Source organism: Rhamphochromis sp. 'chilingali' (genome assembly GCF_963969265.1).
Source record: "Rhamphochromis sp. 'chilingali' genome assembly, chromosome: 8".
NCBI classification, from domain to species: Eukaryota; Metazoa; Chordata; class Actinopteri; order Cichliformes; family Cichlidae; genus Rhamphochromis; species Rhamphochromis sp. 'chilingali'.
Genome location: NC_137935.1, coordinates 6,718,332 through 6,745,444, shown reverse-complemented (window position 1 = coordinate 6,745,444; position 27,113 = coordinate 6,718,332). Strand labels below are relative to the sequence as shown.

General features: G+C 41.2%; 1 protein-coding gene across 4 annotated transcripts in view; it reads left to right on the top strand.

Moving 5' to 3' along the window:
* aplp2 (amyloid beta (A4) precursor-like protein 2) overlaps positions 1 to 26,604 on the top strand; it is a 52,510-nt gene extending 25,906 nt beyond the window's left edge. Inside the window, exons 2-17 of one of the 4 annotated variants that reach the window (XM_080889406.1) lie at positions 2,842 to 3,015; positions 4,844 to 4,973; positions 9,916 to 10,028; positions 11,377 to 11,594; positions 11,815 to 12,011; positions 12,396 to 12,563; positions 14,161 to 14,294; positions 14,702 to 14,776; positions 15,095 to 15,253; positions 16,353 to 16,481; positions 18,720 to 18,819; positions 19,549 to 19,722; positions 21,673 to 21,740; positions 22,801 to 22,878; positions 24,140 to 24,295; positions 24,549 to 26,604. In XM_080889406.1, the coding sequence (XP_080745532.1) occupies positions 2,842 to 3,015; positions 4,844 to 4,973; positions 9,916 to 10,028; positions 11,377 to 11,594; positions 11,815 to 12,011; positions 12,396 to 12,563; positions 14,161 to 14,294; positions 14,702 to 14,776; positions 15,095 to 15,253; positions 16,353 to 16,481; positions 18,720 to 18,819; positions 19,549 to 19,722; positions 21,673 to 21,740; positions 22,801 to 22,878; positions 24,140 to 24,295; positions 24,549 to 24,650 (2,175 nt within the window). In that variant the 3' untranslated portion in view covers positions 24,651 to 26,604. Of the gene's footprint in view, positions 1 to 2,841; positions 3,016 to 4,843; positions 4,974 to 9,915; positions 10,029 to 11,376; positions 11,595 to 11,814; positions 12,012 to 12,395; positions 12,564 to 14,160; positions 14,295 to 14,701; positions 14,777 to 15,094; positions 15,254 to 16,352; positions 16,482 to 18,719; positions 18,820 to 19,548; positions 19,723 to 21,672; positions 21,756 to 22,800; positions 22,879 to 24,139; positions 24,296 to 24,548 lie in introns of all 4 variants that reach the window. The other 3 variants (XM_080889405.1, XM_080889408.1, XM_080889407.1) reach the window with 3 other exon arrangements.
* The last annotated feature ends 509 nt before the right edge of the window (positions 26,605 to 27,113 follow it).

The following is a 27,113-nucleotide window of genomic DNA, read 5'->3' as shown; positions in this document are numbered from 1 at the left end:
TGTCTCCAGGCAATCTAATCTGTTTTTTCTGTTTGTATAAAGCCTTCAGGTCTAGCGAGCTGAATTAGCAATAACATTACATGAGGATTTTTTTACACCCTGATCATAAATATCAGCAAAAATAATTGACAGTCAAAGGGCTGCTGTACTGTAAAAATTAAAAAATGAAATAGTGGCCTGATCTTCTATTTCATGTTGAATCACATCGAGATTGAAGAACGTAATTAAATATTATTGCATATAACCTCCATTTCGCTGGCCCTCGTGGGTTGACAGAGCACATCGTTCTTGAATGACATAAAGAACTGGAACAATGACACTCCAGTTGTGTGCTTGACTGCTCTGGAAATGACATTCAGATGAGCGACTGTCCAAGGCTGAGTCGCAACCAAACAAAAATTGTCTGTTTCAAAGTTGGACCAAAATGTGCAACATGTTGAACCAAGAACAAAGGAATCTACGTCTCCTGTAGCAGTGTGCATTTCGCCGTGTGTTTTCTAAAGGTGACACGGAAAAGACAGGAACCACAAAGGAGCTAGTTTTCTGTGTGTCACTTCTCGCGCTCTCAGACGCCCTCCATTGCACTGCTCTTTGTGCAGGTCTGGCTCCTAAACTGGCATGTGACTGCAGATTTACCACAGTGGTATTAACTGCCTCCACTCTTCCTACAGTGCTATTGTTGTCTTTGAAGAATTAAATATAAAGCGGGAGTCAAAGGGGTGTCGAGACACACCCAACACTTGTTTTTCAACGGCAACCTTGTAGTTGTAGTCAGGCTGTCACTATCCCCTCTACACCTCTCTGCTCCTGAGGCACTCTGAGAATACCTGAGAAAGCAGGTGGAGAGCAAACAGGCTTAAATTTTTTGTTCAGGTCAATCCTCGCTAGTTGCTGTCTTTTCAACAATTAACAGTTTGTTGGATTTAACAGCGTAAAAATATACATAGTTCACCATGCAAAGTCTACAAAATTTTTCAAATAGAGGAATTTGTTAGGCCAGCAGGTAAAACATTATTATATGTGTGTATAAGTACACAAAGTGGAAGTAAATTCAAAGAAAAGAAAATGTATATAGTATACAGTACTGTATTTGTTTTTGTAAGCCTCTATCTAGCTACAGTTCAATAACTGTAATAATAACCTAAATCTTAGTGTTCAGTTTTTAACCGTTTGAGATTTGCTGCCGTTTTATTCCTTGTTTGATTGCCTATTTTAGTTCAGAGAGGGAGTATTGGAGCAGGGTAAAGGCATAATCAGGTAGTCTGTGTGGACGGACATGTTTTGAGGATGTGCTTGTTGCTAAATGTGCACGTGTATACTTATGTAGGTATGTGTTGGGCTGGAGCTTTATTCAGTTGATGTGTGTTTGTCTGTGTGCAAGCAGACTGAGCTCTGGTTAACTCTGCAGCTCATCACGCAGCACAGCCAACTGCTGATTACACAGCACTTGTTTTGTCCTCACTCTACTCTGTTCTGCATCCATTGTCAGCCTGGGAGCCTGCACAGAATTAAACAGAGAGCTTTGTCTAACACGCTGTTACTCAAGCGTTGCTCTTCAGCTGTTTTGTCCTTGGCTCAGTGCTACAGCGGCGACACCTCTGCCCACATCTTCTCTGTGTTGAGAACCCAGCAAATGGTCAGAAATGTGTCGCCACTCATTGCCTTGATCTCCCTCTGGGGCTGAAGCGTGTTTACTCAGTCTGATGATATTATGACAATCAAGTGGGCATCAGTTCTGTTCCACTCCCTGTCTGGAGACTCCCTAGTGTCTGCTTTGGGACAGTTTGGCATGCAGACCTACATCGCTTCACTGATTAATATGAGATACCTGTGCAGTAGCACCACTAGCATCACGTGAACATTAGCAGGATGTGACTTATTGTTTCAATGAGGAGCCGATGACACGACCCATGCTAAACACACACCGAGCCACATGAAAGCCAATTGTGCAACAGATGACTGCACAGTAGCTTTGAATGTGTCCATTTGATATCATAAGAGCTGTTTAGTTATCAAATGAAGGACATGCATCTGGGTGTTTGTGCTTCCTGCTTGCTTAAAGAGGAACTACAGTATATTGTTTAGGAAATCATAACAGAGAAGAGTATACAAAGATAGCAGAAGCTAACAGTTAAGATCAAAGGGTGTGCAAGTAAACAAAGATGGGGAATGGCGTTAGAAGAAAGAAATATTATGGATATATTTCCAGAATATCTTGAAAAACCTGCTTATCTTGTTCTAATATGTCTGCACAGCTGACCTGATGATGCAGAGTGTGTGGATTGTTTACTCTGAAGAATAAATGATCTCTACTTTGTAGAAAGACTTTGGTCCCGGGAGGTCTAGACAATCAAAGCTCTGCCTTCAACTAGGAATGTCCTGGTTTGTGAGGCGTGACGAACTGCAGTTTTTTTCCCCGTCTGATCTCCTGCTCTCTGTGTGAAGCCTCTTAGTTACTCAGTGCACATCAGAGCTAAAAATGTTGTGCACAAATCCAATCAAACCTCCACTTGTTTAACCATCCACCCTGCCAAATATTCCCCAGGTGCAATTAATTTGTCTCCTGTCTGAATCCCTCTGCTCTCTCAGCACTGCAGCAGAGAGTTGGCAGCAGCCAAGACATGCAATACTTCATGTCTTATAAGTTCTGTATTACAGCACATAATCCGAATCTGGTTTATCCGATCAGACTCCATAATGCAGAATGGTGTTTATGAGAGATGGGAGTGGGGCAGACAGCTTCTCAAGTCTGTCAACCAGCTTATTCCCCAGCTTTTATGGGCTTTATGATGACTGAGTGTTTTAACCCTTATTTCTCTCTTTGCTCTTGTCCTTCTGCAGGCACTGGCAGCAAACGCAGGCACAGGGTTTGCCGTGGCCGAGCCACAGGTGGCGATGTTCTGTGGAAAGCTCAACATGCACATCAACATTCAAACCGGCCGCTGGGAACCAGACCCATCTGGGACTAAGAGCTGTGTAAGAACCAAAGAAGGTATACTGCAGTACTGCCAGGAGGTAAGACATTGTGACACAGACACGTCTTTATCCTGTCAGTCTCACAGACTTGATGAAACTCATTTACTACTTAGAACGCTCAGTAGCTTCATGAGTTGTCAGTTCATTAAATTAGATGGCTAGGGATGCAACTGTGTGAAAGTGCAAGAAACGTGTTTGAAGTAACAATTGCAAGGATTTTTATTTTATTATTTTTTTGGATAGTTGTTTTTATATGACTGCAATTAATCAAATTTAATTTCAGAACCACTTTCGGCTTTGAATGATTATTAAAGCTAGATAATCGAGATAAAGCAATTATTTTGCTGCGTTCTGTTTTGCAGTAATTGTTTTGCTTTCCTTTCCATTTACCTCTCAATGAATGTGCCAGACCGTGGCATATTTGGTTTCTTTATTTATTTCTAGCAGTTATTTAGTTGTTTAATTTGAATTATAATTAAAGTTCAGAGAAGTTTTAACAAATTAAGCTTTGCCTGTTAAGTAAAGTCTTTGAGTAGTTGTGTTAAACAATCCTGGTCTCAACACTGACCAAAACAACTGTGATGATGACTTTTGTGATAACTGAGCATGACATTACGTTGCCATTTATCCCCCATTTGTGCCATAGAAACAAGGAAATTTTCTTAAATTCATGTATTTTTGAACATATATTTTGTCACATTTTCTTTATACTTTTTATACCTAAATAATAAAATAATAATTTCATCATGTCTGGTTGATTTTAAGAGTTTTCGGGTGGCACATGTGTGATGGCTAAACCTGCAGTCTACTGTGTGCTTTTATTCATTTTTCTTGTTCCATTTAGCAGCTTATTGGTGCTGCTGTCAGGAAATATATTAAATGTCATTTACTGAGAGTTAACTGAGAAGAATACTTTGACATTTTTGGATACACGCCTGTTTTCTGTCTGGTGGGGAGTTAGATGAGAGGATCAAACCGATCTCATGTCTGTACAAAAATAAAAAAGCAGTGAATTGGAAAAAAAAACAAGATATCCGGTTTAATAAGTGAACTTTAGAGCTGCTTTCAGGCAGATTTTTGGACAGAGCCAGGCTATTTTCTTTTTTCAGCCTTCTTGCTAAACTAAGATAACCTGCTCGTGGCAAATGAAAATGGTGTCTGTTCAAAACAGCTGGGTTTGCTTCACAGTAGGTTCACATTGAAATAACAAACTTTTGCACAACTTTAGATTATTAAGTATAAATTATTTGTTGAGGACATTTTAGGTTAGGTGGGTGGCATTGAAGACTAAATTGATGTGTACTGAGGGAAATTAGCTACTGTGGTGAGGGGAAAAGCCAATTTTCATTTTTCTGTGATTTGTCACTAGAGAGGCTATAAGGTGTTATTTACACTATGGTGGGTGGCTTTTAAATTCCCAGATCTTGTGACTGTCATTTTCTCAAGCTGCCTCTAAAACGAAGTTTTACACAACATGGATATCCTCACTCTTATTTACTCAGTACTCCTACTATACCTGCTAACCCAGGAGGCTTCTGGAAATGGTGTCATGGTTTATTATGCAGCCATCCAAGGGAAGAAAAAAAAAGCAGGGCTGTACATTTTCAAGCAGCCTATCTCAAAAGCTTCAGTTGCATTTACCAATGACATTTTGTTGGCATTTGGGGAAAGTGTAAATCATATGCTCTTTCACGGATGAACAGATGGCATCTAGAGAGTATAAAGTGTGGATTAAAGGATCCTACTGAAGCTCCACTTATCTCACCTTCTCTCTCTCTTTCACACACATCTACACACGGACACACACGTACACAAATGTACGTTCTCTCAGTGCTTAATATTAATTTGGGTCTTCTTCTTCCTGCAGATGTATCCAGAACTCCAGATTACAAATGTGGTGGAAGCCAACCAGCCCATTCGCATTGAGAACTGGTGCAAGAAAGAGAAGAAAGTGTGCAAAGGGCACGCCCATGTTGTAGTGCCTTACAAATGCTTAGGTAAGCTTGTGCACTTATGAGTGGTTCAAGGGTCGGGAGAAATCACTTAGGTGGTAAATAACCCTTCAAATCTAGATGTTCTTCATTTTCCCCCTTTGTCTGTATTATCCATCAGGGTGGAGAAAGATTAGAGTATGATACATCTTAGCCACAGGCAGAGGTGACATAGAGCTATATTGGAGTCTGATTCAGTTGACTAATTCTGGCCTTGAGCTGCAGATTGAGCAGATCCAGGCTGGATGGGAGCTAATGTGTTTCAGAATGGATGGCTTAGGGCCATGAGCCTTTTATTGCTGGGGAGGCTTGTTGAGCAATAAACTGCAATCTTATCCCCCCTTCCTCAGACAGTGGCCATAAACTCACACAGACACACAGGGTCAGCAAGAGAGGGGTCTGTGAGGAGGCCTACTTTATTACTCCCCATTTCGCCATTCGCCTGCACTGTCATAGACAATGCTCTCTCTCCTCTGTCTCCTGCAGAATCTCTGTAATCAGCAGTGGCAACATGGCTATATTCTGGTTTATTAAATGTCAGATATAGCCCCAGACTATGCAGACCACATGCCTCTGTGGCCCCTGACTTACAAAAACACAGTACACTCCTGCTACCGCTGAGGATTGCAATAAGATAGAAATGGAGTCTTGAAACTCCTCCCTGTATTTGTCCAGCCATGTCAGGAAGAAAAAACATCTTCCTTCATGCTGCTAACACTTTCCGACATTCTTCCTCTGTCCAAAGGCCTCTTGCTGATTGAGTTGTGCCGCTTTCCAGGATGAAAAATCCATTAGCACTTGCACTGGACTGTGAAATAGGCTACCATTCAAGAGCATTTTTGGCAAATGCAGAGAGGTGGTTTTGGGGTACTCCATGGGACAGCAAACACACATCCAGAGCGGCTACTTGGTGGCTGAGACGTGAATACAGATGAGAGATTTAGAGGCGGAATCATTTTCCAAAATTTCACTATGGCTTCCTCTCATCTGACATCCAGAGGCTACAATACTTAATAGGACTGTACTTTCACTACAGCTGACTGTTGCACCTGAACTCTTTAAGCATAGTTCAACAGCAGTGAAACGACTTCCATTTGATTAGGCCAATTTCATTACCTCTTCTAGAATAATTAAGGATTCACTCTTGCACATTTTTCGTCATCATTGTTAAAGGGGTGACACTCATGCCCTATCAATTTACAGAGCCCTCTCTGCTGCTCTGCTAAGCTCCAAATGAGGAGCCTCAACTGAGAAAGCAGAGGACAGATGGAGAAGGAGAGATAAACATAAGGTGTTGGTGAGAAGAAGGCTGTTCAGAGGGTTACTGCTTAATTATGTAATGGAGCATTTTAGGGGGATTAGTTGGAGGGCTCTGATCATACGCTTCATGACATGCCATGCTTCTGCCACTTCACCGTAGCTCCTCTCTGCAGTCCATTACTTGTCAGGCCTCTCTATCATATCAAATGCAGTAACAAGTGCTTTTAAATTATTCATTGTTTGCAATGTCTGCATAATGTTTCAGAGAAATGGACATCAGAGGTTCCGCCTTTTGTTTGTCAGTGTACTTTAATTATACTAGATTCAAAAAGAAATGAAATGCTCCAAAGGGAGCTGGGCTTTAGCTGGAAGGATTTGATTAAAAGGGCTAGACCTGCACCCATGTCAAATTAATAGGTTTATATGAATAATGCAAGTGCTAAGGAAGAAGCTCAGTGTAAAAGGAGAGAGATGGGTTGTGCTGTAGTCCATCTCTCTCCATGCAAAGGCTCAGAGCCACAATCCCTCCATGTTTCCTGTCCTCAAACAATGGCTCTGCAAATGAATGCGATTTTTGTTCCATGGCGCTTTAATCCCTGCAGCATGATGTCTTTGTCAGACGAGTCAGGATTATTTTAGAGACTTTTTTATTATTATGTCTAGAATGGTAAAAACGGTTATTGCACATGTGTGACTCTGGTGTTTGTTGGCGTGTCTGTTACATAGTGATTAAATTGACTGCAGACTGCATGTTATTGGAGAAAAATATAGGTGCACTCTTTGTATTTGCAAACACTGATTTATTGAGACAACTTTACATTTGCATTTTGGTTTTATAGAACTAGGGGCTTAAATTCTGCTGCCCCTGGTAGCTGTCTCCAATATGGCATCATTTATTTGAGGCATATTAAAGCCTTTTTAAGATACTTTGTAGACTTTTCAGGAGGCGTTTTAAAGCGATGTTTAGGTGGGTGGGAAATGTACATAATTGCATAACATTTATGCACATGGCACATTCTTTGCTTTTCCTGTTGACTAAGTCTATTGGTGGAACAAAGGGCAGGATACACAGTGACAAGTTCAGTTGTCGTAACAGATGCTGAGTTGTGCTATTGTGAATACACTGAAAATGTGTACAAAAAAAGCTTGGTGCGCTATCTGTTAGTATTCCATTATGGCTTGAAAAATGTTTTGCAGAGTCAGAAATAAGTCTTCAGGCCATCACAAAACATTTTCTAGGGTCTAAAACCAGTAGTTAAATGAAGTATTCTTTCCATTATGTGTCATCGAACTCCAGCTACTTCCTGATTTTAGAAATGTCTGGTTCCCTCCCCAAAAAAGCACAATCCAAATGTAAATGACAGGTTAGCCAAGAAATCAAAAATAACTTCACATTAAACGAGCTATATGGCTTAAAATCAGACAAAGCAACAGGTGCATGCATGTATTAATAATATTCCTCTAATTTATTTTAAAATTATGTATTTCAAACTATTTTTGTCCAGGAAACACTCATTTTTTCCATCCATATTTATATTTGAATTTAGGGTGTAGAAATTATCACTGAAATTAATGACAGCAGGTTTCACCTTGAGAGTCCTTGAAACACAAAAGCTATGCGCTATGATTTAGCACCTTGCAGCAGTGAGAGGATCTTCAGTACATGCCTTATATGCATTCGGTGCAGCCAGACCAGGAATTTGACAGTGTTAGCAAGGGCATCTGATAGATGGCAGGTTAAAGGAAAAGTGGATGAATAGAGCATGTGGAGAGGAGGTCACCGAAATAGAAGAGTATGCTCTTATGCTCACACTTGCAACTACACAAACTGATAATGCACAGAAAACACACGGTGCTGGGTTTCTTGCAGTGAGCAAGGCACAGCTGCTCACCGAACACCATCATCCATCACCCACTGCAGTGTGACTGCATACGGCATCTGCTTGAAACCCACTCCACCTCACAACCAGAGAAGCCTCTGAGAGTGAGTGGACGAAATGAAAGCATAAGTAAATGAATCGCTTAGCATCCGGTGGAGAATATATGGAGCTGAGGGTTACAGGGAGTCATATTCGTCCTTGAGCTTCTCAGTTTCTCTGGAAAGGAGGCCAGAGTTAGTAAAGCGGAAGGCAATTTAAATCATTAGCAGCAATGAAATAAAATAAAAGTTGTTCTCCTACAAAGTGAGCAAATGTCATTGTTAGAGCTCTACTTGCTTAAAAGTGGAGGACAGAAATATCAGCAGCAAATCCATAAAAATGAAGGGAGTAATCATGCAGAATGGCCACTTCAAGTGTTTATTTTATAATAATTTTGTTATATTATTGGGCTTGGCTGTTCTATTATTCTACTGTAATGCCCTGTGGAGTCATGACAGAGCTAATTTTTACCCGTTAACAATATATAGAATTGCAGATATATGGGACAGAAATTGAGCTATAAAATGTGGTGAAATAGAAGTAGTGCAAGAACAAGTAATGAGAATAAAGGGTATAAAATGTTCAGTGACAGAAGTGTCAAACAAAGCCATGAATCATATCTTCATTGAAAGCCAGAAGACAGATAAAATGTTAAATCAGATGCATTCAGTATTCTGTTGAATAATTTTGTGCCAACCAGCAATTGCACAATTACTTAGATGCAATTGATGTGTCTAAGTAGAGAACCTGGATAGATCTGCTTAATGTGGCTAACCTTAACCATTGGTGGGTATAAAGCAGACGGGGGTCTGAAGGGGGGGTGGTGAGAAGCAGCTGCTGAGTCCTCTACTATTTCAGGCTCTCTTCTCTTCCTATCCTACCCTCTCATTTTCCAAAACACTGCTTTTTCGCCCTCTACCCGCCTGCCTCGCCTCGCCTGTGCTCCAGCAGCCCTGCCTGAGGCCGAGTTTAGGGCGAACCACTAAATGAGCAGTTATAGGACAGCTCCCAGCCCTCATCGTGAAACCTCTAGACCCTGATTTGTGTGCTTTCAGCCCGCGCTCTAAACCTTCTATTCATTGGGCCCTCTTTTTCTTTCCCTGCCTGGCTGCCTGGCTTTCCATCTGTTTCTGGTGGCCATGGCTCTACCTGAGCAACTTGTCACACTGCCAGCATGTGAGCAGTCACTGTCCTTTTTAATCTTTCTTATGACCCCTGCACCATTTTCTCAGACGTGCATGTTTTTCTTTTTTCATCTTAAATCTATTCATAGGAACTCACAAGAAACCTTTCAAGCCATTTATTTCTTCCAGATCCTCTTTCTGTCAGCTCGCTCTATGAATAAAACATCGCTGAATTGAATTCATCAAGCAAATGATGTCATTTTCTTGCAGGAAGAGCCTGGACTACCTTAAAAGAGTCACAGTGTGAAACCTGATTTTCTCCACTGCCATTTTGATTGCAGATGGGTAACAGATGCAGCTATAGAAGGGAGATGAATCCCTCTCAGGTTCTGAGGCAGCTACAAGTGTTAAAGTGCCAAATGCCCTCTCTGTTATACCGCTGGAATGAAGTATCTAGGACCAGGCAGCTATGAATTATTGAATCTTGGCCCCCTTTTTTGCTCTTCATCTATTCCTTTTTAGTCCGACTATGAGATATTTTTATAAACCCTGGCAGTGCTGTTAGGCAGTGATTAGGCTTTTTTTGGACAGATTGGTGGTGTGAATAACAGGCATATTGGTCCATTTTCTGTTTTGCTGTTACAGTGGGCGAGTTTGTGAGTGACGTCCTTCTGGTTCCTGAAAAGTGCAAGTTCTTTCACAAGGAGCGTATGGACATGTGCGTCAGCCACCAGCAATGGCACAGTGTGGCCAAAGAGGTAAGGAAGGAATTACCTCACAGGAAATGGTGGGAGGCTGTGTATCCTGTGGGAAGACGTTGTTAGCTTTAACTCGCAGATTAAACAAGTCTCTTCTTCCTGTCATACGGATCGTTCTTATATTACTTGCCCGTATTTCCACTCTAATGTCTTTCCACCTGTCTCTGAGAGTCTCTGAGGTCCTCTGATCATAGACGGATGGGGAGTCCTCACATTTCAGCTGTTAATCAGATTAGTGTTGTGGCTGTAATGCAGCTAATCCCACAGGGCGGCTCCAGAGCCACCCCTTTGGGGCCAGTATGACCACGGCTCACAGAGCCAATCATGTCACTCCCTGCCTCATGCTCCCTCAGTCCTACAGTCCAAAAAAAAATAGGCCACAGACTGAGTATCATCTTCAGCCTTAGTTTGTGGGGCATCCAAAACAACCTGTAGTCGATAACAAATATGTTACACCTAAGCACGGATAAATCTTGGCAGAGGGAATAAGTGAGTAAGAAAAATGCTTCAAAAACAATCTCTCCCTCACCACCTGCCACTGGGATGTTCTTAAGCAGGGCGGCAAATTCAGTGGAGTTTCTCAGCCGCCATCAATTAGAGCGAGCTTGCACTCAGTGCTTGCATCAGCATTGTTGAAAAATAGCTTGGCAGTTGAAGGACTACATGACTTTTTATCATTCCAGTCAGTATGTGGCTGAAGAATGAGCTCTATCCTGCTGGTGGAGAAACCTCCTCTGCGCAGCACTATTCTTGAAGTTAGAATAAACAATGAAATTCAGCTTACATATAAATGTTCTTACAGTGCTGGGAAAAAGTATTTCCCCTTTTCTGAATTGCTTTCTCTTTTGCATATTTGCTACACTTGTATATTCAGATTCTTCAGACATATTTAGCAAATGTGAGAGCAGCCTTTTTGTTCTTCTTAGTCAGCAGTGATGTTTACATTGGAGCTCTCCTATGAATGCCATTGTTGCCTAGTCTCTTACTTATTGTTGAGATTCACCAATATTGACTAATCTTGATTGAATGGGCTTGGTTGCACCTTTGTAAACAGTCACTCGGAATAGCAAATAACCTTGTTATCAAAGATCAGTGAAAGAAACAGGAAGTCTTGTCCTTGGCATTCTACACTGGAAGTCCTGGTGGTTGTGTCCTGAGGCTCTTAAGATGATTGCTTCTTCCATAACTCACATACTCCTTTATCAGGCCAGGCTTTCGTTGATGCTGAGGTCTTTTAAAATTGTCTCGATTAATAAAAGTTCAACAAATATCACTTTGTCAAAGTTAAAGCTGGTAAATTGGAGAGTGACCGACCCCGTGCCACGTGCCCTTTTCTTTCACCCCCCAGGCCTGCGGCAAGAGCTCCATGGTGCTGCACAGCTATGGCATGCTGCTGCCCTGTGGCATTGATAAGTTCCAAGGCACAGAATACGTGTGCTGCCCCGCCTCTCGCACAGAGTCCACCCAACCTTCCCTCCCCTCCCAGGAGGATGACGAAGATGAAGAGGTAGAGGATGAGGAGATTGATGAGATGGACCTGGATGAAGAGGAGGCTGTCGAGGACAGGTGAGCAATTGCGAAGGTGGAGGGCAGACTGCATCTGGATGTGTTCATGAAATATTGCAAGCAAAATAAGCGCTGCGTTGGGAAGGGCGGATGTAACTGGCCATCTGGATGAATTAAAGTTTTGTGACATTGATCCATGGCAGCTGCTCTGTCTCTCTTGATAAATCACTCCTTTCAATGGCTTACACCTCTTCACTTAACCGACTCTTTCCCTCATCAGCGAGACACCAGCTGACGAGCAGCCCACACAGAAGGAGGAATTGGTAGATGAGGATGAAGATGAGGAGGTGGAGGACGAGGAGGAGTACCACTATGTCTATGAGGACGAGGAGGCTGACAAGGAGGATGAGGATGAGAAGAAAGAAAGCAAAATGTCTGACAACCAGGATGAGGACAAGATTCTACAAGAAGTGAAAGGTTTGTAATGTGCTGTTAGATGCTTTCATATCATCCACTCAACCCCCTCCCTCTAACTCTCCCTTTATATGCACTTGCCACTACCTACATCTTAAATATAATCAAACCTTTTCAACCTTTCAGCTAGATCCAGTTATACCTAAATCCCCACCGGTCTGTAATTAGATAAGCTGAGCTCACACCAGATACTGTGATGAACTGTTCTTCTTGTATCAGACTGAAGGGACATATCACCCTTTCTCATTCTTAGATAAGTCCAGCTCAGGCTGAACAGAAAGGAGGTTATGAACATGTTATTATCTAGTTTCTGTAGTTTTCTGAGTGTTTGTAATTGAGACTGCTGCCCAAAATGGCTGGTTGATCTAACAAGCTGTACTCTGGCAGCGGTGTGCACCCTGGAGGCTGAGACCGGCCCCTGTCGTGCCTCCATGCCCCGCTGGCACTTCGACATGAGCCAGAGGAAGTGTGTGCGCTTCATTTACGGTGGCTGTGCCGGCAACCGCAACAATTTCGACTCAGAGGAGTACTGCATGGCCGTGTGCAAACGTCTGAGTAAGTCTCACGTGACAGAGGCCGCTTTAACAAACCCTCCGCTCTCTTTATCTGTTTGTGTCTTTGCTGCAGACTTCCCACTGAAAGCCTTCAAGGAAATTATAGATGTAGTAAACAGAACACCTGTTCTGCAGTCGTTCTTTCCACGTTACTTCACAGCCACGTCCTCCTGAATATACTCTAAGCTGTTCTCTTTTGCTTTATTTTTCCAAACAATTATTTTTATTAATTATTTCAGTTTAAAAAATCATATCAAAAGTGACAGAATCTTCTTGGTGCAAAGAAGGTATTTTTTTTATCATCAGTTAAATTAGTTGAAATCTGTTTAAATGTGAGTCAGATTTTGTTTGATATTTAAATGATGATGTAAACCAATTCTTCAAATTACCATTTATTTGCTACTTCTTAATCCGTCAGATTTCATCCTTGCATCACTACACATAATGACATTTTTCATTTACTTTTTTTATGAAATAGTTTATTTGTAAAGACAAGATATAGCAGGTTCATTACTTTAGTGAAACGCTCTACTAATTTTGAACTGCAGACATTTTCCATATTAGTATTATCTAGTAGAAAGAAATCACATTTTCATTAGGTTTCATTTGAATATAAAATTATTTGAATAAAAGATTAAATACTGGAAATGTTATTTTCTTCCAGTCTTCTGCCTGACTGTCAAATCGGAGTTCTCTGTAGCAGTAAAAGAGAAAACTGTAAAACGCATTTAAAATTTAAACTAAATTTCAATAAAAAAAAAAACACTCATACTTTCCCCTCAGTAGTGTTCCTCTTTCTTCTTCTTTGACGGTCAATGTTTGCTCCCGGCATGAGTTTGTTTCTGTCTGTCTATCAGCAACCTGTCTCTTCTGATCACAGAGCACTGCAACTATTTTTGTTAGAAACCACCAGCATATGTCAGTCAGTAGCCCCTTTTTTTGCACCTGCAGTGATTTACTTCCCATCAGGTTAGACATAGTTCACAGTTGTAACCAACTGAATTTTTTCTTCATTTTTAAGGACTGAAGCTGCTAAATTTAGGAATTAGAAAATAAAGGTCCTTATTTTTAACCCATTCCTCTTTTTTAAGATGACGGGGCCAAAGTGCTTGAGGTGTCTTTCTATTTGCCAGCCTGAAGCAGGACTGTTTTTGCAAGTTGCAGGGATATGAGGAGGGAGCGGTGCGTGACTGTATAGAACAGAGCCCTCTGGCTTCACCCCCTGTGACCCAGTTGTCAAATACGGAGATATTTCTATTAGTGTCAGAGATGCGACCTGTCAGCAGGAAGCCGATTGGAAGATGAAAAGAACTGAAATGGAAAGACTGTCAGATTCTCTTAAATTTATCAGACTTACTGAGGGTGGAAGAACGCCAATGAGAGGAGTGCATCTGTGAGGATTTAGGTCCGGCGTCAATCTCCTTTCGCCTTTCAGCTCTTTCTCTCTGTGCCCAGTTGTCTGCCTGTGTGTCTGTCTTGCTGCCTACCTGTTTCTGCCAGGATCAGCTGGTCTGCTAGCCCGTCTCTCTATGTGTGTCAGTCTGTCCGGTTGTCAGTTTGCTGCCCTGACCTCTCGCCATCTGTGTCTGACTTTGCAGCCATGCCCCCGACTCCTCAGCCCACCGATGATGTCGACATCTACTTTGAAACCCCCGCCGACGACAAGGAGCACAGTCGTTTCCAGAGAGCCAAGGAGCAGCTGGAGATCAGACACCGTAACCGCATGGAGAGGGTGAGTTTACCAGCAAGAATCAGGACGCTGATTCCTGAGAGGCAATATGTAAGGATCTTTCCACTCAGCTGCACTGTGTGACCACATTGTACATGATCGCAGATGCTTTGAAGAGATTTATTTCAGTAAAGCTGGTAGCTTTTTTGTTGCATCATTGGCAGTCAAATAGATATTTGTAGGAGGAAAAGGAGCAAGTGTATTATCTATGTTGTTTTTAAAAAAAATAAGTTAGAAGTCACATAAATCATTTGAATTTGAGATAACAACAAGAAACAAAGTCGTACTTTATCAGTTTCTTACCTACCTGGTATTGTTTTCCCAACAAAATAGCAGTTTTCTGAGTCATCGTAGGACTGCCTTTTATCTCCATTTCACTTCCTTCCCTCTCTATGCACTTCTCTCTCCAGGTAAGAAAAGAGTGGGAAGAAGCTGATCGCCAGGCTAAGAACCTGCCCAAGGCTGAACGGCAGACATTGATCCAGGTAAGACACTGATCCTTTCCCATGGGAGTCGCCCCTCCCCTCGGTTTGTCCCTTTGTTTGAATGAGGGATGATGGCTTGGGTCCCTCACTCCCTGTACCATTAAAGATCCCGTTTCCCTGGCTGTTCCATCTTTATCACTCTAAGGCTAAATGAGGACATTGTTTGAACGGGAAACCTTCTAAATGAGTCCCCAAGTCCCTTAACAAGCCTGGAAGGCGACATGAATGAAATTGAGACTTGTGTTTTTCTGTTAGTAGAAACTGAAAGAGTGCTATGCAGTTTAGTGTGCATATGTAAGATTTTGAACTGGTTTACAGCACTTCCAAGCTATGGTGGAGTCCCTGGAGGAGGAAGCAGCCAGCGAGAAGCAACAGCTGGTGGAGACTCACCTCGCCCGGGTAGAGGCCATGCTGAATGACCGACGCCGTCTGGCCTTGGAGAACTACCTGGCTGCCCTGCAGGCTGACCCCCCCAGGGTAAATGGCACACACCTGCTTCTCAGAGCAACTTTGTCATCCTTACCTTTCTCCATCTGGATGTTTCTTTTTCCTTTCCGTAGTCAATTTGAAAATAAATCTACGCGTATATTTCTGTCAGGCCACATTTACCACCAATTGCAGCTAATCTCATATCCTGCTAAAAAGAGCCTCTGACAACTTGCAGTCTATCATGAAGAGAATGGATTACTGCACCCATAAAAACACATATCCCCAAATCCCCCAAAGCACAAAGTCAATCACATTTCACCCTACAGCTATAATCCTTGTGTCAAGTTATTTTTAATTCCTTTTATCTAATAGACTTTTGATGCTTTTTGCCAGCACACAGTTTGGCACTCTGTTAGAAGGTGCTGGTCACCTTTCCAATACCACTAATGTTGGGTTTATCAGCAAAAAGGGAATTGATTTAATGCCTTCATTTGTTCTCATTTCAAGTTTAATGACGTTGCCAGATTTAAGAGCACAGCTTTCGTTACACCTCCAAAACTGTTAATTGCGTCATCTGTAGTCTGATGCTATTTCTGTAAGTGCTGCAGAAGATTTTATGTTATGTTTTATGTGAAGTTAATCATTTTGCATTTCAAGCCAGCATTCTCATTGTTCTTCTCCTCGGATATATGACGAGCAAGAGAAAAACAATTTTCACTTATTTTATGTCTAACATAAAGCTAAACGGGTCATTTTTAATGAGTCTAAGGAGCTTGGAAAGAAAAGCGTTTGGACTAGCTCCTTAGACTACGATGACCTGGATGACTGAGAACCTTCACAGACTTTTTAATGAGAGGCACATAACAACAAAAGGGCTTGTCATTTTGAGGATTGGTTTCTTAAATAAACTTAAATCTGATTAAATTTGAATCCTATGAATGAAACATTTGGCTGAATGAAAACAATGAATATCACTTTTTGGTTGATAATTAAAAATTAAAAGGGAAATGCATTACAATGCATGTCAATTATACTCTCACGAAACAGGAATATTCAATCATGCAACAGCCAGTGTTATACAGAAATGTTTCCAAGGCCATATTGTACTATTTGACCCAACTGATCACCCTGCCCCATTTTTCCGCAGCCCCACCGCATCCTGCAAGCCCTGAGAAGGTACGTCCGTGCTGAAAACAAGGACCGCCAGCACACCATCCGCCACTACCAGCATGTTCTGGCTGTTGATCCTGAGAAGGCTGCTCAGATGAAGTCACAGGTCAGTGGGTTTGTTCCTGATAATTATCACTAATACCTCATTTGATTTAGGTTAAGAATTGTCAGGGCCCAGAGGTAATGACATAAAATCCCCACATTATGAACGTGTGATTCAGGAAATGTTTATCTTTTTTTGTTAGAATTAATTAGATTAAAACAGCTAATCATTTATCAATGCGTAATATTTTGCATTTGTACAGTTCAATTTTCTTAATTGGTCCCTGCAGCTGGTTTTGACAATGAAGATGTAATGTATTGGACACCGTCTCAATAAATCTGAAACCTCATGCCGAGCCAATCTAAGATCATATACTCCTATTCCTGCTCAGACAAGGCAGGGATAATGATGTCTCCTGCTCATTTCTGCCCTGTTTGTAAGTGTGTAGGAGGTAGAAAGAGTGTCTGTTGCTCTTAGCTGAAGCCCAGGAGGAGTGAGTAGGCTTGCCTGATGGAGGGAGGGCGAGTGCTTCATTCACTTAAGCCTCAGCCGAAGATTAACATTGCGCAGGTCTTGTGTAATGCTGGACTCTGAGCGGCTGCACGGGGATTTGGCTAGAAGCTCCTCTATTAGATGTACTCGTCTCTGTGTGTGTTTGTGTGTGTGTGTCAGTGCCCTTCGACACCATTTATCCTCCACCATGACTGATCATGCAGCAGATGGATGAAAAACACAGAGAACAGAGGAACGGAAGAGACTTTCTTTTAAGATAAATAGTTGGATCTGGGAAATGGTGAAGAAAAAACTATCTATGCTGTTGTGCCCTGACAATTTATGTATTTATTTATTTTTTTTGCCAAGCCTAGAGCCTCTGTCTTCCTAGACTTATTTTCAGTTTTACCCTCACCTGTCTGACTTTAGTAAGGTTGCTTGATGCATCAAAATTGCTTTTTCCAACATGGGGACAATGTAGTTTCCTTAATCAGAAATGCTTCTTAGACACAGACAGGAAGGTGCCAGCGGGCTGCAGAGCACCTTTAATAGGGAAAGGTGCATCATTGCCATCTGTTGCTGGCGCTGGTGCACTGCAGCCATGTGCTGGGAGATTAAAGCAGTCAATCATCATAGTTGGAAATAAACACCGGTTACCTGCCAAAAGCTGGTCAGCTTTGTCTGTAGGGGCTTTTTATTTCCTGCCAACCATTTTGGCAGCAAGAATACTGAAATATTTCTCCTCTTCAAACATGTTGTTTATAGAAATAGTGGTAGTGACTGGAAATGTTTTTGGACATGCCACATTTTTTTAAAAATCTTTTCCATCAAACGAGTTGCTTTTATTTTTGCAACACTGTGATATGGTGGCGATCATTGGGGCCGACAGGCTGCAGATCCTGTCAGAGCGGCTCGGAGCTTCAAGACTAATTTGAATATTACACGCAGCAACTTGTTTTATGTTTGGAAGTCAGCTGGCTGTGAGCGAGTCTGGATTCATCTCAGGGAATATGCACACTTCCTGAAAGCGCAATTCTTCTCTGAGGCGGCTCTGTTTAAATGTGTGGTCATGAAAAGCTCTCTTTAGTTTAGTACATAAATATGCTAGTTGGAGAACAGAGAGCTGTCTGCCCTCAAGTTTGTACTGTATAGTGATTCATTACATTTGGGGAAAATTTTAAGTCAGTTTCCAACTTTTCCCTTTTCTTTTTTGTCATTATTTTCCTTCAGATTTCAGTTAGATTCGACCTCCTTTTCCTGCTGACACCAATATCTGAAGATTAATTTTAATCGTTTCACACACAGTGACCTCGTGTCACTGTGAACAGCTTCTCTGTGCAAATTTCCAAACATGAAAAGTCAATGCTGTGATCTGAGATATTATTAGGTGACAAAAGGTAACCAGTGGCAACAAAGAGGGATTTTCTGGGATAATCATGTTTGGGTTTTTTTTGTTTGTTTGTTTTGTTTGTTTTTTTCACTGGTGTATATTCACTGGTTTAATGTTACAGTAATTGAAATGTGTTAAATACCATAAAATTGGCCATTTAAACTAATGTTTCATGATCCAGAAACATAATCCTTCTTGATCATTATTAAGGATTTTTAGGTTTCCTATAAAATTATAAATTGAATTCAATTATGTGTCTTAAATGGGGAAACTCTTTTGGGGGTCTTTGGGAACTGATGCTGAATTTGAATTATCAAAGCGCTTGTCTCCAATTGGTGGATTGGTTTTAATTAAACTAAATAGAATCATGTGCTAATTTCTTTTGTCACGTGATACCCTGTTTATTTTTTTTAATTCAGGTGATGACTCACCTGCGAGTGATCGAGGAGAGGATGAACCAGAGTCTGTCACTGCTCTACAAAGTGCCATATGTGGCCGAAGAGATTCAGGATGAAATTGGTGAGTCCTGTTCAATGAAAGATCCCTGGGCAACTTGATGAAATCAGATTAAAAACAGCAATGGAAATGTGCCAGAAAGAAGTCAGTACGTCACATTTTCTCTGGCTCATTTGGGACTCATTTGTATCCTTTGCCATTAGTTTCTTTGTGCAGAAGGAAATACAAACACTAAAAGAAACCAGATGGAAGGTTTTAGCACTCCAATTATTAAAAACAGAGAAAAGGCTGAGTTGTGGAAAATTGAATACAGCTATGCAGCTGTACATACAGCTATTACTGTGTTTTTAAGGCGCCTCTGCTCACAACCCCTCATTTTTCCAATTAGACCTGTTGGGACGTAGTGGTGCAATTTAAAGCAGACAGTGTCCACTCATTAAAATATTTTTTCTTTTGTTTCCTTTGCTCCGTTAAAGGAACCATAATATAGTGATGCAGCACACGTTAAAGTGGAGTGGGTGCAGTGACAGAACTGGGTCACAGCTTTCGCCGTGCAGTGTTCTGTTGGGAGTTGTGCAGATTTACACGGAAAATAGCTCTCAGAAAAATAATAATTGGTAGTTAGCAGAAATGGGAACAGACGTTTCTTGCAGCAGTTCTGACTGCTGGGGAAAAATATGCTAACAGTAATCAATGAAGCTTATTTTAGAAACCGCTGCTGCTGCCATGTCCCCAGTTTACAGGTGTCGGCATGCCCCAGGTTTATACTCTGTCATTTGCCCTTTTCTGCAGATGAGCTACTCCAAGAGCAGAAAGCTGACATGGACCAGTTCCTGTCATCCATCTCAGAATCACAGCCAGATGTCACCGTCTCATCAGAGGAGAGCGTGGAAGTTCCTTTGTCTGAGGGCAAACCCTACCGGCCCATCCAGGTCACATCCTTGGGGTCCCGTCCAGATCCAGAGGGTGAGCAGACACAGTCACGAGCAAGATCGTGAACAACGCTGTGGCTGTGAGGAGAACAATAGGCCTTACGCATAAGTCTTTCTGAAGGGCAGTGGTGACGAAGCATGTTGCACAGTGAAAGAGAATAGGTTTACATTGTGTTTTGAGCCAAGCAAATGTGCACTGTAGTCCACGGTTGAGACTTATCTGCGCCTGCATATTTCCCACTGGCTTAGCCTTCAACACAGAACTGCTAAGATTTTTTTTTTTTTAAAGTCACAAAGCCTCAGGGTCTGCTACTAAGCTTGAGCCAAAAGCAAGAGGGAAAGAAACAAGCAGTTATGGTTCTATTCTTTTTTACATCTGCGCCAATCAAAAGATTGAATCCTCAAGGAGAGAAAAAATGATGGATGGAACGCTTCCAGCGAGAAGGAAGGCAAATTACTAGTAAAGCCCCAAGCAACATTTAGTATCCAAACCAACAGCCCAGAGACAGAGCTAGCCAATTCTAAAATGGCTCCCTTTCTGGAGTTTAGTTATCTTTATCATTTATTTTTGGATTCTTCCCTGCTGAACTCTTCCTAATCAATTAACACAGCTTGATAATCCTGCCTTTTCTCTTCTTACCTGAGTTCTTTTCTCTTCTCTCCTTTCCCTTTTCTGACCTTCTTTTTTTCTGTTGCTCATTTCAAATGCCAAGGCGATCTATCAGACTCCCCACGTGCCTTCAAGAAAGGTTGGTGCCTCTGTTGCATCTTGTTTTTCTGCTCCCACTCATCTCCCCAAGCCATTCCCATCTACTATTTTGTTTCACTCTGCTCCTTCTCCTCTTCCTTTCGGTATTCTTACTGTTTCTGTTTTATCAGAAGCCGTCTGGTTGTTTTCTACTTTTTTTTTCCGTTGGCCCCCAGCTATGTTTTGTGCTTTTTGTCATACTAGGATTATCACTTCATGGTAAATAACACATTCAGTGGCTTTGAAATCAGGTAGAGCTAGGTCACAATGAGCCCCGCGTCAGAGACACTGTTGTGTGTTCGTTGTCATCCTGTTCTCAGTGCATTTGTCAAAATACCGTAATTATTTCACCTCCCACAAACTCATTTTCCTCCTCCAGTTTCCTACTTCCTGATAGAAGTTGGTAGATTTAGTGTCCCTGTTTGAGGCTCAGTGTTTCCTCTGCTGACCCACAGCCTGAAATACTCTGTTTAATCTGTTGATAAATGACTTAAATTCTTTTTTTTTTTTTAGCAAAATAGGAAAACTGCTTCAGGACTTATCGAATCTATATACATGAGTGGTCCCATTGTTCCCATGCTGCTGTGACTGTTATAGCTGGATATAAGATTATGCGCAGCCTGCAGTACAATCTGATAACCTGCCCTGCCAGAGTGATTGGCACCACTGCTCAACGAGGCTTGCAAACGTGCATACTTGTCCCACACTGAATCAGAAGACAGTTTTATTATTCTTAATTGTTTGGTACTGACTAGATTGGAGCACCCGCCGAAGGCAATAAGCTGATACTGAATGTTACTCTCGTTACCTTTTCTGATGTGTTTGTCCCTGGTATGAAACTGTAAGTGTGGCATATATTTTTGAAAATTTGTATGAGTTGAACTACAGTGATACGGTTATGTGAGGGATACAAAATACCAGGATATTCACAGTCGTTTAGTGGGGTCTCGTTCAGTGACTCACTGCATGTTTACAGAGAAATTGCAGATAAATGCAAAGCACCACTTCGAGGGGGCCTTTGTAGAAGGTCAGTGTCATGCTCACAGTGCTCGCTCTGTGCTGAAGGGAAGAAAGGTCTTTGTTGTTACCAGTGAACTAAGGAGACTGATGCAACGGGTGCAAGGACAGTAGCTGGATATCTATGTGCAGCTATCCACCACCGATACCGCCATCCCAGTTTGGTTGTTTGCTTGTGCTAACTTACTGTTATTGACTGTGCTCCTTTACCTCCTCCAGGGTCTGCCATGTCTGGCTTAGATGGTTTAATTGGTGCTGAGGAGAGAATCATCAACAGCAAACCAAAGGTCAGCGAGAATGTGGTAAGAGCTCTATTGTCAGTTTGTGATTGTGTTCGTGCCTCAAAACATGTTTTTCTTTCTGACTTGAGAGAAGCATTGTTAAAGCAAAACACAGGACACGAACAGTTAGATATCATTCCAGCAACCCCAATTTGATACAGTTGTGCTGATGAGACAGATTAATGAGTACACTGTGCTTTCACATAGCTCTTAAGTTCAGCATTTAACGAGACAGATTATTCCAGTAACTATGTTGTCATAGTTACAGCTAACTAACACTGAGCTATTTGCGTGTCGGCGTTTGGCTTCTGCCAACCGACCCTCATTCAGATCAACTCCACACTTTGTTCAGCAGTCATTGCATGTTACTTTCCTTTGCCAAGCGCAGCAGTCTTCTTCATGGATTTCAAATTATGCTTGGCAGCTGTGTGCGCGAGTGTTATGTTTGCTGTTTCGCATGCTAATCCAACATCAACTGTAAAGCTGCGTGTACTTTTACGTGTCTGTGTTAATGTGAGTTGTGCAAGTTTTTTGAGTGCATGCATGTATTTTTTTGGAAATGCTAGTGGGTTGTTTTTTTGTTTGTTTTTTTGAAAGCGAAGCAAACTGGAAAAAAATGTAAAAATGGTGGTGACAGCTAAAATGTTCGTCGTGGTTATGTTCTGTGACAAACAGACTCTGGAGTGCTCTGTCTCTACAAACAGCAGATTTAGTTTCTGCCTCCTGAACACACCCACTCCACTCATCGTGCTTATTCTTCAGACCGGGGCTCTCAGTAATGAGAGGCTGACAGTCTGCTTAGAAAGACTTGTTAACTGTGTTCCTAGAAGAAAGTCTGTTGTTGATGCTTGCAACCCCCTTCCCTCTCTCCTTCCAGTTTGAACAAGACAGCTCCAAATGTATCATCACCCAAACACAGATAATCCTTAACAGTGTACTGCGTTGCACATTCACACCCTCTCACTCTCCCCCGCCTCTCTCTTCCTATTTCTCTCTGTCGTACATGCACGATCTCACACACACGTTGTGGTGAGTGTAACCTGGGCTCCCCTGTCTGTGTTGACAGGTGATTGATGAGTCACTGGATGTTAAAGAAGTGGTTTACAGTGCAGAGAGAGTCAGCGTTATGCATGATGATGAGCTGGTGAGTACAGCAGCACCCTCCAAAGGGCTCTCTGGGGAACTGTAGTTATCAGTAGTGGGAGAAGATGAAAGAAGGAGGGAGTGTGGGAGTGTGCAAAGACACCAGTTCTGCAGCTGATGGTTGTGTAAATAAAAAGAACAGAATTTATTTTTTTTAAAAACAACAACTGCACTGAAACAGACCCCTGAACCCCTCACTTTTATCACCATATTTTGTTGAGGCTAACTTGTTTTGGTTATTTCTGCATGGGTGCATGCTTGTTATGTGACTGTATTTGAATGTACACATTGAAAATCTCAGTTCATATGATGGATGTGAATCCACACAAACTGGGCGTGCTCAGCTTATGTGTGAGACCGAGCGGTGAAATCCCCTCCCCCCCCTTACCCCAGTGGCTGTCCACATATGATTAGTTTGTGTCATATGTGTCAGGTTAGATTGTGAAGATGAGCGGAGGTGACTGCGATTGTGTGCATATATCGAACTAGCCAAGATACTACACAATCCTCCACAAAGATACCTGGCATGCATGTGCACACACTATTCACGAGTCAATCGTGTCCCAAAGAACAAAAAAACTGATTTGTCTCTATGGTTTCGTAACGTAGCTTAAAGAGTCTGCTCTTTTCCACTTAATTTATTTTCTAATTTTAAAGCAACTTTGAAGGATGGCTGAAATCTCATTTCAGTTCACTCTTGTTAATAATTCACTGTCTCGGGTTTTAAAGGGAAATTCTTACATGAATTACATTATGACTATTGATCGTGATAACAAATTACACCTCATGTCACAGTTGCAATTGATCTGATTTTATTGATTTAGCAGTGAACCACCTACAAAACTTCCCCAAAAAACGATCACTGCCAACAGTTCTCTTTAAAGGGACAGAGAGTAAGCAAAGGCAGTAGTGCCTTGGGAATCTGTGCAGCTTTGGAGGCAAACTGCACAGCATAGCAGATCTACTTTCAAATGATACGTTCATATTCATGTTTCCACTCATTATATGCATATCACAGAAGTAGCAGCTACTACAAGATTCCTCTGTACCCTAAACATAAAAAGGTCCAGGGGAATCTTGTGTTCAGAATGGCTAAATAGAACGAGGTAGGATGAGGTAGCTAGTACGTACATGCAGTGTCTTCATTATTGCAGAAAAACAACTTCGCTGTTTCTTTTCATTGCTTCAGTGGTCTGCTGTGTTTGCATTTGTTGTCTCCTGACTGCTCTCCCTGTCTTTCCCTGACTCATTCTTCCTGTTAGGAGTCCTACCGCCCTCTGGGAGAAGACTTCAGCTTCGGTAGCAGTGCACTGATTGGCTTGCTGGTGATCGCAGTGGCCATAGCAACTGTGATTGTGACCAGCCTGGTGCTTTTGAGGAAAAGGCAATATGGCACAATCAGTCATGGCATTGTGGAGGTAAGCCACCTGTTATTTGGAGGGCGCATAACCACACAGCAGAGCTCTCTAATGAACTGTGGCTCTTCTTATTCCAAGTATCAGCTAGCTATTAAATTATCAGAATAGAGCTGGATATGGAAATGCAAATTAGATTATTGTCCCCCTGCAGCATTTATGTATGCCACAGCATGAAGAGTTGTCATATGTAGGCCTTTGTAGTGGTCTTATTTTTTAAAAAGTGCATCTGTCTATCTATCTCTCTATCTTGCAGGTTGACCCCATGCTGACACCAGAGGAACGACACCTGAACAAGATGCAGAACCACGGCTATGAAAACCCCACCTACAAATACCTAGAGCAGATGCAAATCTAACCAGAGCCTACATGGGGTGCTGTAGAGTCTGATAAGAGGATGGCAACCGAGGGGAGCATACTACTGACCAACATGATGCTATTGTTAAAATCATTTGCATACATCCAAACTCCATTTACTGGTTTGTTCAAAACAATCCTTAAGTAATGCTACTACTTCTACTACTGCTACTATTGTACTATAGTGCTCTTTTTGATCATGTTTCTTTTTAAAAGGTGATGTATTTGCCAGTTTGCATAATGGAAAATGTGATTCTGCAGATTTATCTGTAATTATCATACAGCTATCTCAGATCAAGATGTATAACTTTTTTTTTTCCAGACATTTCTTTTTTTTTTTCTTTTTTTTTTTTTGAAAGGCGAATCATATTAAATTTTATTATTTTTGAGCAGCCATCAATAAACCCGCTTACTAGACACTATGCTTTTGTTTCCCCATCATGCAAAGTGTCATTCATGCAGTTTCTGATGGTATTCTCAAAACTAATTGACGTTTTGTTCTTTTTCCTCTCGATAGATTGCTTGTATATGAAGGTTCTTTGTACCAATTAAAACGTTTAGTGAAACAACAACTGAGAAAAAAGTGAAATCATGAATTATTTACTTTCTGTTCTTTGTTATGATAACAAAATGCTGTATACATATACAACTGAAATATATATAAGAATAGATGTTTTTATTCCACCTTTTTTCCCCCAGGGGAGATGTTATGAGTTGGCTTAGGGTTCTTAGCTTTGTCGTCGTGAATGTTTGCAGGCACACAATAAGAAAGCTTCAGGAAAGGTGTGCACAGGCCCCCAGCTCAAATACATCTCACAAACCCTGCTCCAAACCCCTTACTAAGTGAATGTGATGATGTATTACCTTCTGCCCACACAAATATTTTATCATTAGGGAAGTTCAGTAAATAAAAAGACTTACTGATATGTGTTACATAGTTGAATGTATTATGGAAGCCATTTCCATGCTATGTATTTCACAGACGCCCTTTAGGTTTTAATTTCAGTGTAGTGTCACATAGACTGAGGTGTGCAAAGACATACCACAAACAGACAATGCTTTGTTTTTAAAGGGGGTTCTTAAGTGTTGAAGTAAAAACACAGTATAAGTGAGGCTACTCTGAATACAAATTTAGGAATGATGTGCATTCATATTCTAGCTAGCTTTGCTGGTCATAAAGTAAAGAATAGTATGGAAACTTATAGCAGTGCTAGTCCAGAGGCACAAATAAAACAATATGCGTAGTATGGAACAAGAAATCTAGGAAATGACTCAGTCTACCTTTTTGTGGGAAAAAAAAAAGTATGAATTTTGGCTGGTAATAAAATTTTGCTTTTTTTATTGGGATGTGTAACAAATTTTGCAGTGTTGATTTTAGGATTTTGGCACTGGACATGCTTGGGCCGGCCATACATCAAAGCCACCTGAAAACAGTTTGGAGCTGGAGGGCTGTGCAGGCAGACAGAGACACACAGAAAGTTGAAGCTTGGAGAACTGGTTTCTGGAAGAAAGATTTTAAAAAAGCAAACTTGTGTAATTTTACAGCTTAGAGATCGACACAAACAAGTAAACTGAATCCTAGGATCCTCTTTTCTCTCTCTCTTTATCTTAGTATTGTCTTTGTATGCCTGTATAGTTGATGTTGCAATCATGGCTTTTTTCCAGAGGATTCCATGTGGTGTGCATTGTTCTTATATGAAAAAAAATATATATATATATTTGAGTTTTTTTCTTGTTTTCTATTTTTCTTTCTCTTCCTGTGACAGTATCTCTGTATGTGACTGTCTCACTATGCACCCAAACGGCTTCAATCTTGTAATAGCCTGCTTGATTGTGGAGGGGACTGGGAACTAATATATTATGCATATTAGTGATTTAAAACATTTTGATTGACACCAGTGGAAACAGATTTATGGTTACAAGGGGGATACACATCAATAAACTCACAACTTACATATGGGTGTGTTGTTTTTTTTTCATAAATAGCTTTTTTTTGTAGTGGGAGCAAAAGTTAATACTTAAGAAGTGCTTTAATTGGACTTTCAAAGTAATCTACACATAAAAACTCAAGGTAGAAATAATAATAACACTAATTTCTGTTTGATCGGCTGTCCAAAATGTAATCATGTTTAGTTTAATGAAAACCAGAAAATATAAATTTAAGAAAACGGAACAGCCTATTTATTTTTCATTGCACTAAAATAATCACTTCAATACGGAAGAGCGTTAGGGCCACTGGAAAAAAAATCTTCAGAATTCAAGAAAAGAAGAAAAAAAAAGACGTGTCCACTTCCCCCCCCCCCCCCAGTGGCCCTAATCCTCTTCCGTACTTCAACTAGTTCAAAGAGTTCTCATTCATTTTCTGTTTCAGACGGATTCATCAGCTTATATCAATCCGCCATGTTCTGCGGTTTGATACTCTGGTTGAATGAAATACGTCTCGCGGACTTGTTTCTGTTTGGCG